The sequence below is a fragment of the Lycorma delicatula genome, chromosome 4 (assembly GCF_047948215.1).
Source record: "Lycorma delicatula isolate Av1 chromosome 4, ASM4794821v1, whole genome shotgun sequence".
In the NCBI taxonomy this organism is placed as follows: domain Eukaryota; kingdom Metazoa; phylum Arthropoda; class Insecta; order Hemiptera; family Fulgoridae; genus Lycorma; species Lycorma delicatula.
The window spans coordinates 154,831,437-154,848,323 of record NC_134458.1 but is presented as its reverse complement, the minus strand read 5'-3'; the positions used below and the strand labels follow the sequence as shown (position 1 = coordinate 154,848,323).

Here is a 16,887-nt window from a genome sequence, read left to right as displayed (position 1 = left end):
CATAATACCAAGTGTTTAGAATAAAATGCTGATTATGTAGAAAAGTAAAGTAAATATATAAGTATTGGAAAACCATTAATAAACTTATCATTTTTTTTACTGTTCTCATTTTGTTACCAATCGGCCCTTACTTTTGAACTGCGCATCATAGTTTATTTATTGATTTTATAGGAAGATTTTCTTTTACAGAAACAATATTACTTTTTTGATTAAATTTTTGCACCTCCATTCAACTTAAGATTAAATAATTTCAATTAATACCTTTTGAATTGCAATTTATCTTATATTTATTTTTTTATATTTAATATAATAATATTATTCACATGTTTATATTTTAAATAGTTAACATATCATAGTTAATCACATCAATTTTTTAATCGATAGTGCATTATATAATGGTGGTCTGATCTAGGTTTTACCGTGGTTTTAATCCATCCAACCAAACCCAGGGACATGGTTTTTTATATGGATGGAGTAACTATCTACCCACTCTGATGTGATCTATATGATGTATTATTATGTACTGATCATAATAAAAGATTTATTTTATTAATTTATTTACTTAAATAGACATAAAATTACAGAATAAGGAAGATTAAATAAAAAATCATACCAGATTAGTAAAACAATATCCACCTTCTCCAGACATTAATCTACTAGCGTTACAGAATCGAGTAATATAATTAATATTACTTTTAAGTCTAGCAGGGTTTGCTTTCAAAACTACAAATATTAGAGCTGGCAAAAACTCATCAGCACTTGCTGGTCCACCAACACAACGTTGTAATAGGGTAAATATATTACGACAACAACGAACAACACAAGTTAATTTATCTTGAGGCGCTTTAGCAGAATCCATACCAAGTAATTCTGAAAAAAAATTAAAGTAATCTTAATTAAAATTATTTTATTTTATTTAAACATTTAAAATGAAATTACTTGTATAAAAAGAATGTTTAATACTTTGAATGGTAATGTTGCTCTCAATATATAGTGAATTGATTATCTTTCAAGGAGATTTTTCCTTGTGTTGCAGTTCTACAACAGTTTTATGTTAATTTCAGTTTTGACTACTCCTGTTTTTAGCCTGATAAGTTTTATGGATATCATTATTCTATTATTTTATTCACTAACATAAACTATTGTTTTAAAGTATATATAGTAATTAATATGATTGGTGAGATGTTCTTGAAAATAGGAATTCTAATGTAAGTATTTGTTTCTAGTAATCACTATTCGACTATTTTTGTTTCCTTATACGAGGTATATTCATAAAGTAGGGCCATTTGATCATTAAAAAAAATTAACTCGTGAGAAGAGGTTTTTAGTTACAGTTTTAGTTTACTACTTATCTACTTCACTTTTCCACATAATCGCCATTCAGTTCTAAGCACTTTTCGTAACGCTGCAAGAGTTTCTTTAACCCATCTGCATACAAGTTCACTGCCTGGGAATTGAACCAGTTGACAACAGCAGTCTTGAGTACCTTGTCGTTTTCAAACCATTGTCCACTAAGCTACTTTTTCAAATGCAAGAAGAGGAAGTAGTCGATTCTGGATTGCATGTCTCAGTTTGGTGAGTGTCTCAGTTTTTGTGAGTACACAAAATGATGCCCTTTTCATCCAAAAAAAAAAAAACAGTCGCCAACAATTTTCGACTCAAGTACAGAGATTGCTTCAACTTTTTCGGTTTTGGGAAACTTGAAGGGTACCACTGCACACACTGTTGTTTCAATTCCGCGTTGGTGTAGGATATCCATGTCTCATTGCCTGTAACAATGTGGAAAAACAAATCATCTCCATCTTGTCAATAGCAGTCAAAAAACACTCGTCCACTGCACATTCTTTGTTCTTTGTGTTAGTTGGCGAGCATTTTCGGTACCCATCTTGCACACAATTTGTGATATCCAAGCTTTTCTGTGACAATCGTGTAGGTAGAGGTAAGTCCAACATGCGGAAATTCATCAGCCAGAGCACTAATTGTAAATTGTCGATCACATCACAGTTTTCAGTTCACTTGTTCAACGATTTCGTCGGGTCGGTCTGAATACTGGGCCTGCCACTCCACTCTTCATCATCATGCACATTTGCGTGGCCATTTTTAAAGTCTCCACACCATTGTCTAACCTTTCCTTCATTCATTACTGAAGGTCCATACACTAGGCACAACTCACAATGAATTTCAGCAGCTGCAGATCCTTTTGCACACAAAAATCAAATCACAGCATGCACTTCACAAGAGAAATGATTATCGCAGACATTGCGATCTGCATTCACTGGCAGGCAAACAACTACAGAATCAAAATAACAACTGCAGTGGCTTCGCAAATAGCCAATAGATGGCCCTGCATGCATGAAACTGTGTTCAGACCTGCTATTATTTAAATATAAGCTAATGGCCCTTACTTTATGCTTCGCAAAAAAGGATCTAGAAAAAACCTCAACTCATTTTATGATACTGGTTTTTAAACATTTCAGGAATTTTTGGAAATTATTGAGAAAGAACCATATACTATACATTTGTTAGTTTTCTTCAATAAAACCATAAAAAAACAAGTAAAAAAGTTTATTGTCTATTCAATTCAGAATAAAACATTTAGAAAATTTGAACTTATTTAATTTCTCCATGCTTCAGGAATTCAAAAATTTATAGATGTACTAACAAAGATTTGCTATTTTTCCCACTTTTGAGTCAACCTGACTCAATAAAAGTGTTGGGTTCCTACACCCAACTTCTCCCAGATCAAAACTAATATTATTCCAAATGTTGTCTGGATCTACCCAAAGGTCTCATTTCATCGAGTCTCCCAAATAAAACCCCAGCAGCTCTTCATACCCCAGTTATGTGGCACCACCGTCAGGTATTACTTCAAAGGATGAATGAGGATGATATGTATGAGTGTAAACAAAGTGCAGTCTTGTACAGTCTCAGGTCGACCATTTCTGAGATGTGTGGTTAATTAAAACCCAACCACCAAAGAACACTGGTAATCCATGATCTAGTATTTAAATAAAAGTAACTGCCTTTACTAGGATTTGGACGTTAGAACTCTTGACCTCAAAATAAGCTGATTTGTGATGATGCGTTCACCACTAGACCAACCTGATGGGTTATGTGACATGTCCTGCCCAGCAAAGTCAACAGCTTTTAATCATTGTATCTAATCCAAACTCAAATATAATCTGTGCAGCTAAAATCTGTAATGCTTCCTTCACCAGCCAGTAGGTTTGTCAATTACAGGACAAAATATTTTTCTCAGAATTTTATTCTCAAAAACTCTTAAACTTCCTTTCATCCAATAACCTCAATGACCACAACTCAAAAACATTCAATATAACCAGTAAAATTATTGTTTTATATATTCTAATTTTAGCCAGTTTTGATAATAACTGGTAGTTCAATAGCTTAATCATGTAATAAAAACACATATTACTAGAATGTAATATTTTCTCACAAATTTATTATGGCTCATTAGAATCATCCCTAGATATTTAAATTCATTAACTCTTTGAAAAGAGATACCATTCACATGCTGCCTGTTTATTTTTCTGATGACATACTCTTAACACAAAATTAAACAAAGCAGAAAATGTGTGTCTGTTTTAACCCACTGAAAATAATAACTAACTCTATCCTTAGATCCAGTCACACAAACTTTTATCATTCTAACTAACTTCCTGGGAATATTGAATTGAATTAATATCTCATACACCTTATCTCTTCTAATGGAATTGTAAGCTTTTTTTAAATCTATAAATAGCTCCTGATTATATTCATACTTACTTCTTTTCCAATAACTGTATAATAGTGAGGATTCCTTCCTTCATGGATCTATTTCTTCAAAATCCACACTGATGATTCTTGATAATTTCATCCACAAAAGGTGCTAATCTTGAAAGTAAAATATTAAATAAGATTTTATAACTCATTGGCAACAAAGATATACCTCTGCAATTGTTATAATCTGCCTTACTTTCTTTTTTATGAATCGGAATAATAATAGATTGTTTCCATTTTGCTAGAATTGATTCTTTGTTTGAAATTATACGTAACTATTTGTGAATTTTTTTTTTCTCAAAACTTTCCCTCTGATATTATTAATACTGTTGATATGGAGTCTATCTTGAGAGCTTTATGACACTTCCCTATTCTCCAACTCCACTCTGAGGATGCAGAATTTCATTTCAATTCATCACCACTGTCATCATTCACTGGGCTTGAAAAATATCTTCTTCACTCTATCTTCTTCAACAGAATTTAAAGAACATGTTCATAAGCCTCAGATCACTTACTTTACCCAGACATTTTTTAGGTACCATATTTAAACAATATTGGCTTCTATCGACAATTAACCATGATTCCAACAGCATCTATATAAAACAATTATATCCAACATTTTTAACTTCAATGATTGTATGGGTACTAGTTTACTGTAAACGGTTTTGGCCATTGGGTTTTTCCTTCGCTTCAAACCTTTAAATTTTTAGGATGTTGCGAGGGTAAATCAAATATAAATCGGAATTTTTGTTTTATAATTTATTGAAGGATAATAAAAAAACATACAATATTATTTTTCTATATAACTTCCTCTTTTGGAAACATATTTTTCCCAATGGATAAGTAACTTTTTGATCTCACTATCGTAAAATGAAGGTGGGTGTGACATCAACCAATTGCACATGAATGCTTCAACAGCAGCGTCTTCAAATTTCTGTCCTACAAGTGCTTCTTTTAGTGGTCCAAACAAATGATAATCGCAGGGCAATAAGTCCAGACTGTATGGAGAATGCTTCAGTGTAGTCCAGAATAAGGATGCAATTTTTTCTTGAACTTGAGCTGTGGTCTGGAGCCAAGCATTGTTGCGATGCAGAATGATGTCTCAGATTGGAAGTTGTCATTTTTTTTTGACAATATGAGAATTTTGCTTTGTCTAAAAGTTAGCAGTAGCATGCAGCATTCACTATATGACATTCATGAAGAAAATCAACATGCAAAACTCCTTTGAAACAAAAAAATACTGTGGCCAGAGCCACAGTAGATCCAGCTGATTGTAGAGTTTTGGCTTTAATGGATGCAGTTTCTCCCATATTTCATTACTCCATACTTGCCTGTTTTGATTCTGGGGTGTAATGGTGCACCCAAGTTTCATCGAAAGTCATGATTCAATAAAACAAAAATTCTCCTTCAGCTTGGTAATGATTCAACAACTGCTGGTACATCTCTATCCAATAGAGCTTCTGACCTTCGGTGAGAAGACAAGGAAGTTATCGTGCTGTCACTTTTTTAAATCCGAGATCACCAGTAATGATTGCCTGAGCACTGCCGTAGCTTATTCCAATCTCAGAAGCAATTTTTGCAATTCTTAATCGACAGTTGTCCTTGATAAGATGACAAACCATGAGAATGTTTTCAGCAGTAGCACTTGTCCTTGGGCAATGTTGGTGACCTTCATTTTCAACTGGTTCTCATTCTTCCAAAAATTGTTTATGCCAATCATATATTTGAGCCTTTTTAAGTGTGTTGTCCCCAAAGTGTGCCTGAAGTCTTCTCAAAATGTTGGATGGTTTCACACCCTCTGCCATGAGAAATTTAATAAGAATATGTTAAGCAATGCACAGTGATACCTTTTTTTTTTATTGATGAGGGGAGAATACCAGTTATGTGCACCCCAGAAGGGGCAGTGTTGGAGACTCGTGACAAGTTCTGCTAAATGTTATTAAAAGAGCATATGTGTTCCTACCCCTACCGACTAAACCTAACCACCTCACAAACTCCCATACCCCAGGGCCTGACCTGCAATAAAGCATTACTTAGCCCTGGGGGTTGCCTTTGAGATCAGGGAATCAAGAGTCCCCATCCTCCACCCACACAAGCGCGGACAAAGGACGGCTCTCCACAGGAGGCTGTCCATCCATCCTCACTCTCCAGTCTCGGTCTTCACCTGTTTCATGTCTTGAGGTCTTTACAAAGGCTGTTCCAGGAAATCCTATCCTGATCTTCCTACTCGTCGAAGATCGCCATCAGCTAGCTATGTTTGGTCTGAACCCCAAATCCTATACTCTCCTCCTTGGTTTTGAGTATGTCCACCACCATCCTCACCACTGTGAACCAATCACGCTTTCCTCACAACATAAACTCCATAATATTTGCAGGGGTCAGCCCTTCAAAATTAGCTCCTCTCCTTGCTCTGTCCCACCCAGGATAATCAAAGTCAGTGTGCTCCGGGGTATCTTCAGAGGCATAATATATACATCCCAGTAACTCTCTCCTATGATATCAATGTAAGTAACTGGTGAATTCGCCTTTGCCTGAAAGGAACTGCGCAAGATAGTAATCCACCTCGCCATGATTCCTCCGAACCCAGGGCCGCACATCCAGAATCAGTTTCCTCATCCAAGGAGATAAATGTGGGAGAGCCCCTTCCCACTCCATCTGCCATTCATCCATAGCAAGAATAAAAGCTATTTTTTCAGCATACCCTCACAGGATCTTTTAACATGGGCCACTTTCAATCTTATTGGCATAAAGCCAGAAATAACTTTAATGGTCCTGGCTGAGACAGTGCGGTATGCCGATACTACATGTATAGCAGCCCGTCACTGAAGAGAGATCAATTTGTTTACATTTCTCTTTACTCTGAGGGCAACCACCCAAGCAGGCACCGCATATAATAACACTGACAGTGCCACCAAAAAAATAAGCCAACTAACCTTTGTTCGGGGACTGTATTTATTCCTCATGACTTATACAAGTTGTTCATGATCCCTTCAGCACTTTTGGTTAATCTCCAGGTGGGCATTAAAATATCCACTTCTCAACCCACATGCCAAGATACTTTATACACCCCAACATGGCTACTCTACTATACTAACTCCATCCACCTGAATTACAATATTCCGGAGCTGCCTCCTATCCACCATCACCAAACAGGCGGATTTGTAGGGGGACCAAGCTCATCTTCCTGTCAGTGATACCTCCTGCTCTGATATGATACTGACTAGAAAAAAGTAGTGAGCTGGCATTCCAAAAGTGGGATCCCCTCCACACATCCCTACATATAGCACTGAGAAGCCATGCCCCTCTTCATTAGCCATGTGTCAACAACAACAAAAATTCCAGTTTATACTTGATTCACCCTCGTACTATGAGACATCACAATTATCATGAAATAATCATATAAGGAATGCTTTTTACAATCTTATATAGAATTGTTTTCCATATTGCCTCTCTATGGCAGAGTGGTAGAGTCTCAGTCTTTCATCCGGAGGTCCCAAGTTCAAATCTTGGTCAGGCATGGCATTTTTCACATACCATAAAATTCCATTTTCATAATCCACATACAAGCTTCTTTGTAATTTTTGAAAAATTCCATCAATCAAAAAAATACATAAATAATAATAATTATAATAGTATTTGTTAAAGGCAATTTAACAATCTCAAATTAAAACTATACTAAAACTTAATTATAAACATCAAAATTACTATATTATAATTAACAAAAATTTAGTTTACATAAAAAAGCAAAAAATACTGAGTATAAAAGTTTATCTATCAACATCCACCTCATTATTATTTTAAATACATATAATTATTAGTCTAATGCTAAATTAAATTAATTTTATTAAGTTAACCTGTAATAGATGTATACACCAGATCTTGGACCTCAGAATTCATTTCATCAATACCACAGTCAACATGTTTTGCACTGACCCAATTCAACTGACGAATTCTGAAAATAATTCACGGAAATGCAAAACTAAGAATCATACAGGTTTTTTTTATAGAAACAGAAGTAGTCTACTTAAGAATATTATAAAGTACAAAACAAACTAATAGTTTTTATAGGAAAATCAATTTTTTTAGATTAGTTACAGTATTTTTTTCAAAATACAAAAAACTAGTATTTAATAATTCATAACATATTAGTACAATTAACTCTTCCTCTAATTAGCACTTCCTGTTAAAATCAAAAAAGGTGTTCCTATGAAGAATGCATCATTCTTATTAATATTTATTTTTCAATAAGACAGCCTTCTATTTTTATGTCACAACCACTGTCACTATCTCAAATTATAAATATCAAATTTTATATTATAACATCCAGTGTTATATTATGTTCAGTTATGTTCAAAGATACATACATGTTCTCTGTAACAAAGCTCTTTAAAATGAAGATTTATCTATAATGAAATAACTGGCTGGTTCCTTTACAATTCCTACATTAATCAATATATTTTAGCAAAACATTACAAAACAAACGAAGCTGAAATTTTCCCTATAACGTCCAATGACTATGTATTGAGAACTACTTTTTAATATACAGGTATGATGTTTTTGAGAATTAATGGCCAAAATATTAGAACTCTTTGAATAGAAACAATTTGCACATTTTATAATTACCATTTTTTATATGCTAAATAACAAAGAAGGCTAATAAGTCAACAGCACAATATATATACATTTTTGCTTTGATAGGCCAAGATGACCTTTAATAATATTTTGTCCACTCTTTGTGATAAAATGATATATGGTATTCACTGGTGTCATCCAAAACATCCTGCAGCCTCCAGTCAGTGCATTGAGAAAAATATTGCATTACAATTAAGATGTTTTTAAATCAAAAAACAAGCAATTTAGCAATATAATGGAATAATGATTCATGAACATTAACAGATTAATATTCAACCTGTTTTTCCAAACAGTTTGAACAGCTGTTTTTTTTCAAACAAACCAATTAGTTTTCATATGGCAGAAACAATAGAAATGCCCACCTCTAGCAAACATTTAGCAGAAGTACTTTATACATACTGAGGCGTGTCAAACCTCATGAATAAAAAATAAGGCTAACATTGTAACTTGTATGTAACTTATGTTCAATTGTATTAGATGTAATATAAGTAACGTTTTTTGACATTGTAACTTGTATGTAATTATTTGACATTGTGTTAGTGTTAAGATGTTGACGTTCTCACGCATGCGAGCTGTAACATAATAAACTTTGTTGGAAGGGGAAGGAAATTATATTTTTTCTCCAGCCAGCTAGTAAGCGTGTAGAAAGGGTACTAGCACTCTCACTCAGGACTTGGAAGGAGACGGACTAGCACTCGCACTCTGGACCTGAAAAGACATTAAGATCGGCAACCGGGTATGTTGTGAGGCGAACGCAGTGGAGAGTCGAATGCATATAAAGATGACTGACTACCTTTCATGATGTAGCGAGCGTCCGGCCGGCATCAAAGGGTGAATCCCAACATAAAAATTATTATTTCTAAGGCAAATTGTGTCAATAAAATTTAACTTATTCAAACATTCAAATGTCTTAGCGTATTTTAGTTCATTTAAGAAGATCCTTCAAAAAACCAAACTAAATCAGAATTTTAGTAATAATTTTGTAAAACATTTAAAAACATTTTCATTTTTTTTGTGTCATTCTTGGCACGTCATCGGAGTAGGGCGAAGCGAGATTGGCCGAGAACGGCGCAATACACACATACAAATGTAATTCATATACTATTAACTATTCATTAAAATATGAAAAATATCTGAAAGGTTATCAGAGAATATTAAGCACTAATAATACTAAAGAATAATAATAATACTTCACTAAAATACTTAAAAATAAGTTAATGAATTAATTACATTAAATAACTAATCATTAAGAGAACTGAATAACTTATTTGTAATCAAACAAATAAACAATCTTTTTAATAAATAACTGTAATAAAATAAAACTAGATAAAAAAAATACAAACACATACCGTTTTTGAATACTTAGATCTTTTTCTTCATCATTGGTAGATGTTGGGCAAAATAAAACTCTATATAAACAAGTCATGGCATATTTTTCCATATAATCAAGCAATTGATCTTTTATTTCCTGACTGACATCTATAAAATGAAAAGAAAAAAACAATATATTGAAATACAGAATAACACACAAACTGAGAAACTTACAACCGAACCCCTAACACAACTGCAATACGTACCATTTTATGAATGAAATAAAAAATGAAAATGTAACTTAAAATCAGCATATACACAACCAAAAGATTACAGATTTATAACATTTTTACAAAGATATTCAAATGAGCACCATGCGCAGTGGTGCACTTTTGTGCTAGTGATAATACTGAGAATCACCTGATGAAAACGTTGTTGTAAATATTGTAAATTTGTTGCTGAATGTTTGAGTTCAATTCATCAGTAGTGTGGGAATTTGATTCATACCCTCTATTCTTCAAATAGCCTCGAAGGAAAAATTGCAACTAGACAAATCTGCAGAACACAGAAACCACCAGTCTCTGCTGACAGCTCATTCTTCTGTAAAAGATGCATGAATGTTTGATAGTAAACTGTTTGACATGTGACCACATTGCTCTGTCTTGGAAGAAACCACACTCTTTATCACAATCTGTTAACAGAGCATAAAATTCTTCAAAAAATTGTATGGTATACTTCTATATTTTACAGTTTGTTAAAAAATAATTGTTCCAGAAAAAAAATACCAGATTACCCTAAACATCACACCACACATTGATTTTTGTGAAGTGGATGCTCAAACATCTGTTGTGGATTTTCAGTCATTCATTAACTGGTCTTGGGCAAATTAACATTCCTAGATAAATGAAATTGACCTTGTCTAACATGAAATACACCTCAGATCTGTCTGTCGATTGTCAATGTTTTTGAGAAGCTGGTCGCAAAAATTAAGATGTTTCGGTTTGTCTGATTTCTTAAGTTGTAGCACAGCTATTATACAATAAAGTTTTAAATTTAAAACATGAAAACTTTGTAAAAAATGTATATTTTACACTACTTTCTTGTGATAACTTATACATAAATAGATATTATATATAATATATTTTTTCATCCTCTGCAAAGTACAGAATTAGAGAATACTCTTATCTTTTATTTTCCATGTTCAAACAGTTTTCGGGTCCAAGCCCATCTTCAGTGATGTTTTTTTGATAATTCTAATTATTAAAATATTATATATAGTTATTTAACATACAGAGGAAAAAGAAAGAAAAAATGGACTATAAAAAATTTTATCTAAATAAATTAATAATAAAGATATATATTTTTTTTTTGTGCACTGGTAGAAATTCTGCTTTGAATATCAGCTATGGCCTCTGGAGTCTTGACAAAAAGTTGCATATTTTGTTTTTTATTTAAAACAAACCACTAACATCAGCAGACAAGAATAGCAATACATAACCAGCAGTGGTGCTAGCAGTAGCAATGTTAAAGGTCTCTCAAATAACTGCAGTTTGAGCCGGCTCAGTTCAGTTTTAAGTTGCTCACCTGGTACAAATGCTTAATATAATAAAAACTTATTTAACAGTGTCATTTTACAGTGTAACAACTGTATTATAAAAGTATTGTTTTTAACCAGCAAAGTGTAACTTTTCAGTTAAATAAAAGAAAAAGTAAGTATGTTTTGCAATTTACAGTTTGTTAACTAAATTTCTTATCTACGCATTTACTTATTTATCTCTACATTAAATAAAACACAAAAACTGGACTAATCCCAGAACACATGACTAGACAAAATTGTAAAGTAAAATAAAAAATCACAAGATATGATACTAATTATCAGGCTGAAACAGTGAAGTTTCAGAAAATTACACGTTCATTTTTAAGCAATAGATACACTTGACCTCAACAACTAAACAGAATGAATAATGTGAAAATTTAGAACAAGGTACAGAGTGTTCAACTTAAAGAGGCCCCATCCTCAGTAGTTTCACTAGGTTCAACCCACACTGTAGTGAGGAGAATATTGAAATTTTATCCGTATTGAAAGCAGGTTTTCCATGAGGTGATTATGTCAAAAAGGTTCACTACTGTCAATGGTTCAAGAACTTCATCATAAGCAACACTAGCATTTTAGATCAAGTGTTTTTCACAAATCAAGTGTCGTTTCACCTTGGTGAGTACATTAATAGTCAAAACTATCAGATCTGGGATAATGAAAATCCACACCTTTCATTGAATCTCCCCTAGATCCATGAAAAATAGGTGTATGGTGTGCAGTTTCAAGGTGACAAATAATAAGACAATTGTTTTTTTGAAAAAACTATGGATGCTGTCATCTACCAATCTACCAAGAAATTATCCAACAGCTCATAACTTTATTGCAAGAAGATGAGTGTGACTGCTGATTGCAACAGGACAGTGGCATTTGCCATACATTTCGCTCTAATATGGAGATGCTACAGGATTTTTATGATGGAAAAATCTTCTTTTTTATTTTTAGAGGTGAAAGAACCCCCATTTACAGGCACCTAGGCAGTGTCAGGTTTGCTAACAAGTTCTGCAAGATATTATTATATGCGTATATGTTCCTGCACTACCAACTAAACCTCCACTACTCCTGGAAACTGCTTATGCAGCATTACTTCAGGAAGGAGGAAATACAGCTCACACAATCGGACATCGTAATCAAAGGAACACCAATATATAAATAAACACTAATACAATCACAAACTCAACACAAAGATACAACAAAGCACAAATACACCCACACACACAGTCGGCCCTAACAGGCAAACATCAAACGCACATAACAGTCAAACAAATTACAATACACATACATGTCACTCACATACATGCACACACACCCAACATCATCCATACAGTTGGGTACTTACCACATACTTACACAGAACTTACCAGGATATCCACAGTCTAAACTTCAGAAGAGGGAAATTACCTACGAGCCCGAGCCAGCAGAGTAACCATGGCTTCATTACATCATCGACCCCCACAAGGTCAGGGGGCCCCCTAGAAACTCGATTGTAGCTCTCTCCGCCACACAACAACCCTTTGGCAACACGCTTTTTCTATAACTACTTTGGTAAATCTCGCCATTGTGTTCCAGTTCTCTTCTTTCACTAACATAATCTGCTTGAAGTCTTCAGGTAAGAACACATCCCTCCTGCCCAACGTGTCCAAGACTTCACCACGCTCTAGTTCAAAACGGGGACACTGGAAAGACATGTCTCTCTTGAGACATGACGTTTCTTCAGTTCCACAAAGAGGGCAACTATCCATATAATTGAGCCCAAATCTAAATAAATAGGCTCTAAAGCGCCCATGGTCCTACAGAAGCTGCATTAAATTGAAATCCATTGAGCCATAGGTTCTCCAGACCCATCCACCAATGTCCCTAATCAATGTATATATCCACCTGCCTTTCGCACTGTGGTCCACCTCTTCTGCCACACCACACCCCTATCAACTCCATAAAATCCAAATCGATATGCTTCTTTTCGGCAGCAATCAGTAGTCCGTGTTGGTGTAACCTTCTCCATTTAGTTATCTCTAGGTCAACTGGGAGCAACCAGCTATCATTTTGACCGCCTCTCGGAATGCAGTCCTGTAAGCAGCCTCCACCCGTAGACAGCATTTCCTATGAAAGGACTCCAGTACTCCCCTATATCTTCCATATACAACAATATCTGCCCAGACTTCAGCACCATACAAGAGCATAGCATGGACCACTCCTGTCAGTAGTTAACTCCATTGTTGACCTGGTCCTCTACAATTTGGCAGAATCCCGGCTATGTATCGCATTACCCTCTCCACCTTTTCAGTGGGTTCAAGAGCATGCCTACCAAACCTCAGACGAACATCAAACCAGATTCCCAGATATTTAATGACAGATTTTGACAGTATTATTCCCTAAATCTCAACTGCAAATGTTAGTCTTCTTTTTACCATCGAAATCACCACAATTTCAGTTTTTTCTGGTGCCATGGACAGACCAACACCCTCCATCCAGGAGCTCACTGTGGAAAAGGAAGTCTTTATCTTCTCGGATGCCTCCCTCCAAGACCAATGCAATGTCATCAGCATAACCAATGACTGTCACACCAGTGGGAAGGGGAACACAGAACACCCCATCATACCAGAGAGTCAGCCCAAGAACCGACCCCTGGGTAACTCCCCTATTTACTTCCTGTTCCAGCACTCCATCATGAAGCTCATATATCATCCTCCTTTCTTTTAAATAAGCACAGATGATCCTCACAAGATATTGAGGAACATCAAGAGTCCTCAGTGCACTAATGATAGCAGTGTGTTTAATGCAGTAAAATGGGTTTCTTTCATCTAAAGTTACAAGCATGCACATCTTGCCTTTGGATGGTCTCCGGTGAGCCGCCATAATCCTTTCTACCATTCCACACACCGTAGACACTGTGTCCAACACAGATCTGTACACACACCATATTGTTGGTCATGAATTCCCCCTGCTTCTTTGACCACGCAGGACAACCGCTGAAGTATCAATCTTTCCAGTGATATCAATCATTGACAGTGGACAATAAGATGCAGGGAGCACCAAATCTCTGCTTGGCTTCAGGATCAGTACCAAGTGTTGTCACCTTTACCTTCCTGGAAATACACCTTTCTCCAGGTAGGCATTCGAAAATGCTGAGGATCAACTCGAATTGTCAACATAATAATTGCATTAGGCAAAAGGTCAGGTCCTGGTGCTCTATCAGCTGGGAATCGACTCACTGCCACATCAAGCTCCCTAGCAGTAAATAGTGGTATCATCACAACCTCATTCGAAAGCACCTTGCCTCCGGCTGGAAAGAACCCCTACACTACATTCGCAACTCTCCAGGCTCACAAGTCATCAGAATTCTGGGTCTAAGGGCTCTTCTAACCAATAATTGATATGTTTACTCCAACGATTATTTTCCAATTTAGCGAAAAAATGCTTCCAGCTTTCCTTCTTTGATTCCGCTATCAGTCAAGCAATCTCCTTCTTCTTTACTTTATAAAATTCCAAATTTATAAAATGTCAAATTTGAGTAAAGATAGGATCTTGTTGCCGCCCGCCTAGCTCTGAGGCATTCCCTTCTTTTTACTGTAATCCACCAATAAACAAGTGGACGGCCCCTCCAATTGTACCTACAAGGGAGCATTTGGTTGCACACACATGTCAATGAGTCAACCAAGCATGTAGACTTCTCCTCCAAAGTGGGAGCCTCGCTCACTGCCCAAAGATCCAGCCTCTCGGTAAAGGTACACAGGTTCAGTCCCCTAGCACTCCAGCCCTTCATTGCAGGTTTTCTGCCTCCATTTGGCCTGCAGATAGTTACAGTAAATGTTATTGCTTGGTGATCGTTTCCCATGAATGCTTCATAAACTTTCCAAACTTGAATCTTTGTGACCAAAGTTGTGGCGGCAATGGTAATGTCCACAATCGAACCTGAGGTCCCTCTTTTGAATGTATAAACATGTCCGCAGTTTAAGCATACCAAGTCTAGCTCTGCAACGGTCTCTGCCAACAACCTCCTGTGTAGATCCATTCTAGTCGATCCCTACGTTGTTGACCATGCATTGCAGACCCCTGCCAACAATGCCACCCGATGGGCTGCTAGATCCCTCGACAGTGAGACCATTGTACTGCTCGGTAGAGATGTTGGATGAGAGGTAACTGCTGCCACCCATCCTCTGAGGTCATCCACTCCTGCCGTGGACCAGGAGTGTATGGTTCAGAGATGAGTACCAAATTGGCACCCATCTCTGTCACATAGTTGTCCATCATGTCACTGGTAAGCATTGAATGGTTAAGGTTAATTTGAGCAATCTTCATTGTCTGGGAGTTATTTGGTCGCTCCCCCTCCCCAAACGATCATTAACATTTTCTTTATGCACCCCTCTAAGGCACTCAGTACTTCCAGTATGGTGCCCTTCAACATCACAGGTAAGACAATTGGAAACCTTTGTACATTCAGCCGCACGATGGCCCTCTCTTCCACAATTAAAACATACACTCGCCCTGACAATTACTCACTGTCTACCCAGCCTCCAGGCACCTAAAGCACTTCAAGGGTTGGTCCACAATATCAGTCCTACATGACACTAGGCCGATTCACACCCTTCCCTTCTGCACGATGGCAGTGGCCAGTGTTGCCGACAGACAACAAATGGCAATTCTTGTTTTACCATAGCCAGTCCTCAAAGAAATCTGAAGGTCCCCTGACAGTTCCGGCCCAGCTACCACAGCAAGTCCTCTGACAATATCCTGTGTCTCAATATCACCCTCCAGATCATGAATTTGGAGCGTCACCATCCTCGATCTGATCCAGATGGTATCCTCTTTTAATGCAGTTGCAAGCACCTGCTTAAATTCACCAGCCTTGCTTCTGTTCTCCTTCACCTTGATTTCCATTATGTCTCCTGTCTTCCAAATAGACAGAATCTCCATTGCCTCAGGCACCTTTACTTCGGTCCTGGCCATTTTCAATAAGTCGACATATGTTGTCAGAGTTTATCAGTCTGTCTTGTGCTTTGTTTCCTCCAAAACCTTGCACTGCCAAGAGGCAGGGAAATCATACGGAACAGTTGTCACGTCTACCTTCCTTCACATTTCAATATTTTGCGTACATATGTCACAGAGTCTTGCCCATAAATTTCCAACTGCATATTGTCAATCATATCGCTATTATTTCTTCTAACCTTCATGAAGATATCAATTAATACCTGGGCCAGTTCTTTTTAATAAAATCAATCATTTCCTCAAGTGGCACACCTTTATTTAGCCTGTCCATTGCAGGACAATCCGTTTCTTCATATGTTTGGGTGGCAGTCTCTTTAACCTGTCTCTTCATGTAACTAAGGGTGGCACCATGAACCATCGTCCGGAGATCCCTCATGGCAAGATCAATGAGGGGTCACATGCCCTTTTTTCAGGGGGGTTCACAGCTCCACCATCAGGTAAAATATTTAATAAACAATTATTATACTAATAAGTTTGATATCAATAAAAACGAACAATAGCTTAACGAATCATGCTATTACAGTCCTATCTTATCAACACTGATAAGTTATGAAACTAAAATTAAAATAATTTTAATATCTAGTCTG

At 36.2% G+C, this 16,887-nt stretch overlaps 1 protein-coding gene across 2 annotated transcripts in view; it reads right to left on the bottom strand.

Moving 5' to 3' along the window:
* Positions 1 to 16,887, bottom strand: part of LOC142323990 (rab5 GDP/GTP exchange factor-like) — an 80,488-nt gene that overhangs the window by 51,166 nt on the left and 12,435 nt on the right. For both annotated transcript variants that reach the window (XR_012756191.1, XM_075364465.1), the window contains exons 4-6: positions 9,759 to 9,888; positions 7,632 to 7,729; positions 614 to 870 (exon numbers count right to left, since the gene is read on the bottom strand). Coding sequence is in view for 1 of the 2 variants with exons in the window: in XM_075364465.1 (XP_075220580.1) it covers positions 614 to 870; positions 7,632 to 7,729; positions 9,759 to 9,888 (485 nt within the window). In the remaining variant the exon portion in view is untranslated. The remainder of the gene's footprint in view (positions 1 to 613; positions 871 to 7,631; positions 7,730 to 9,758; positions 9,889 to 16,887) is intronic.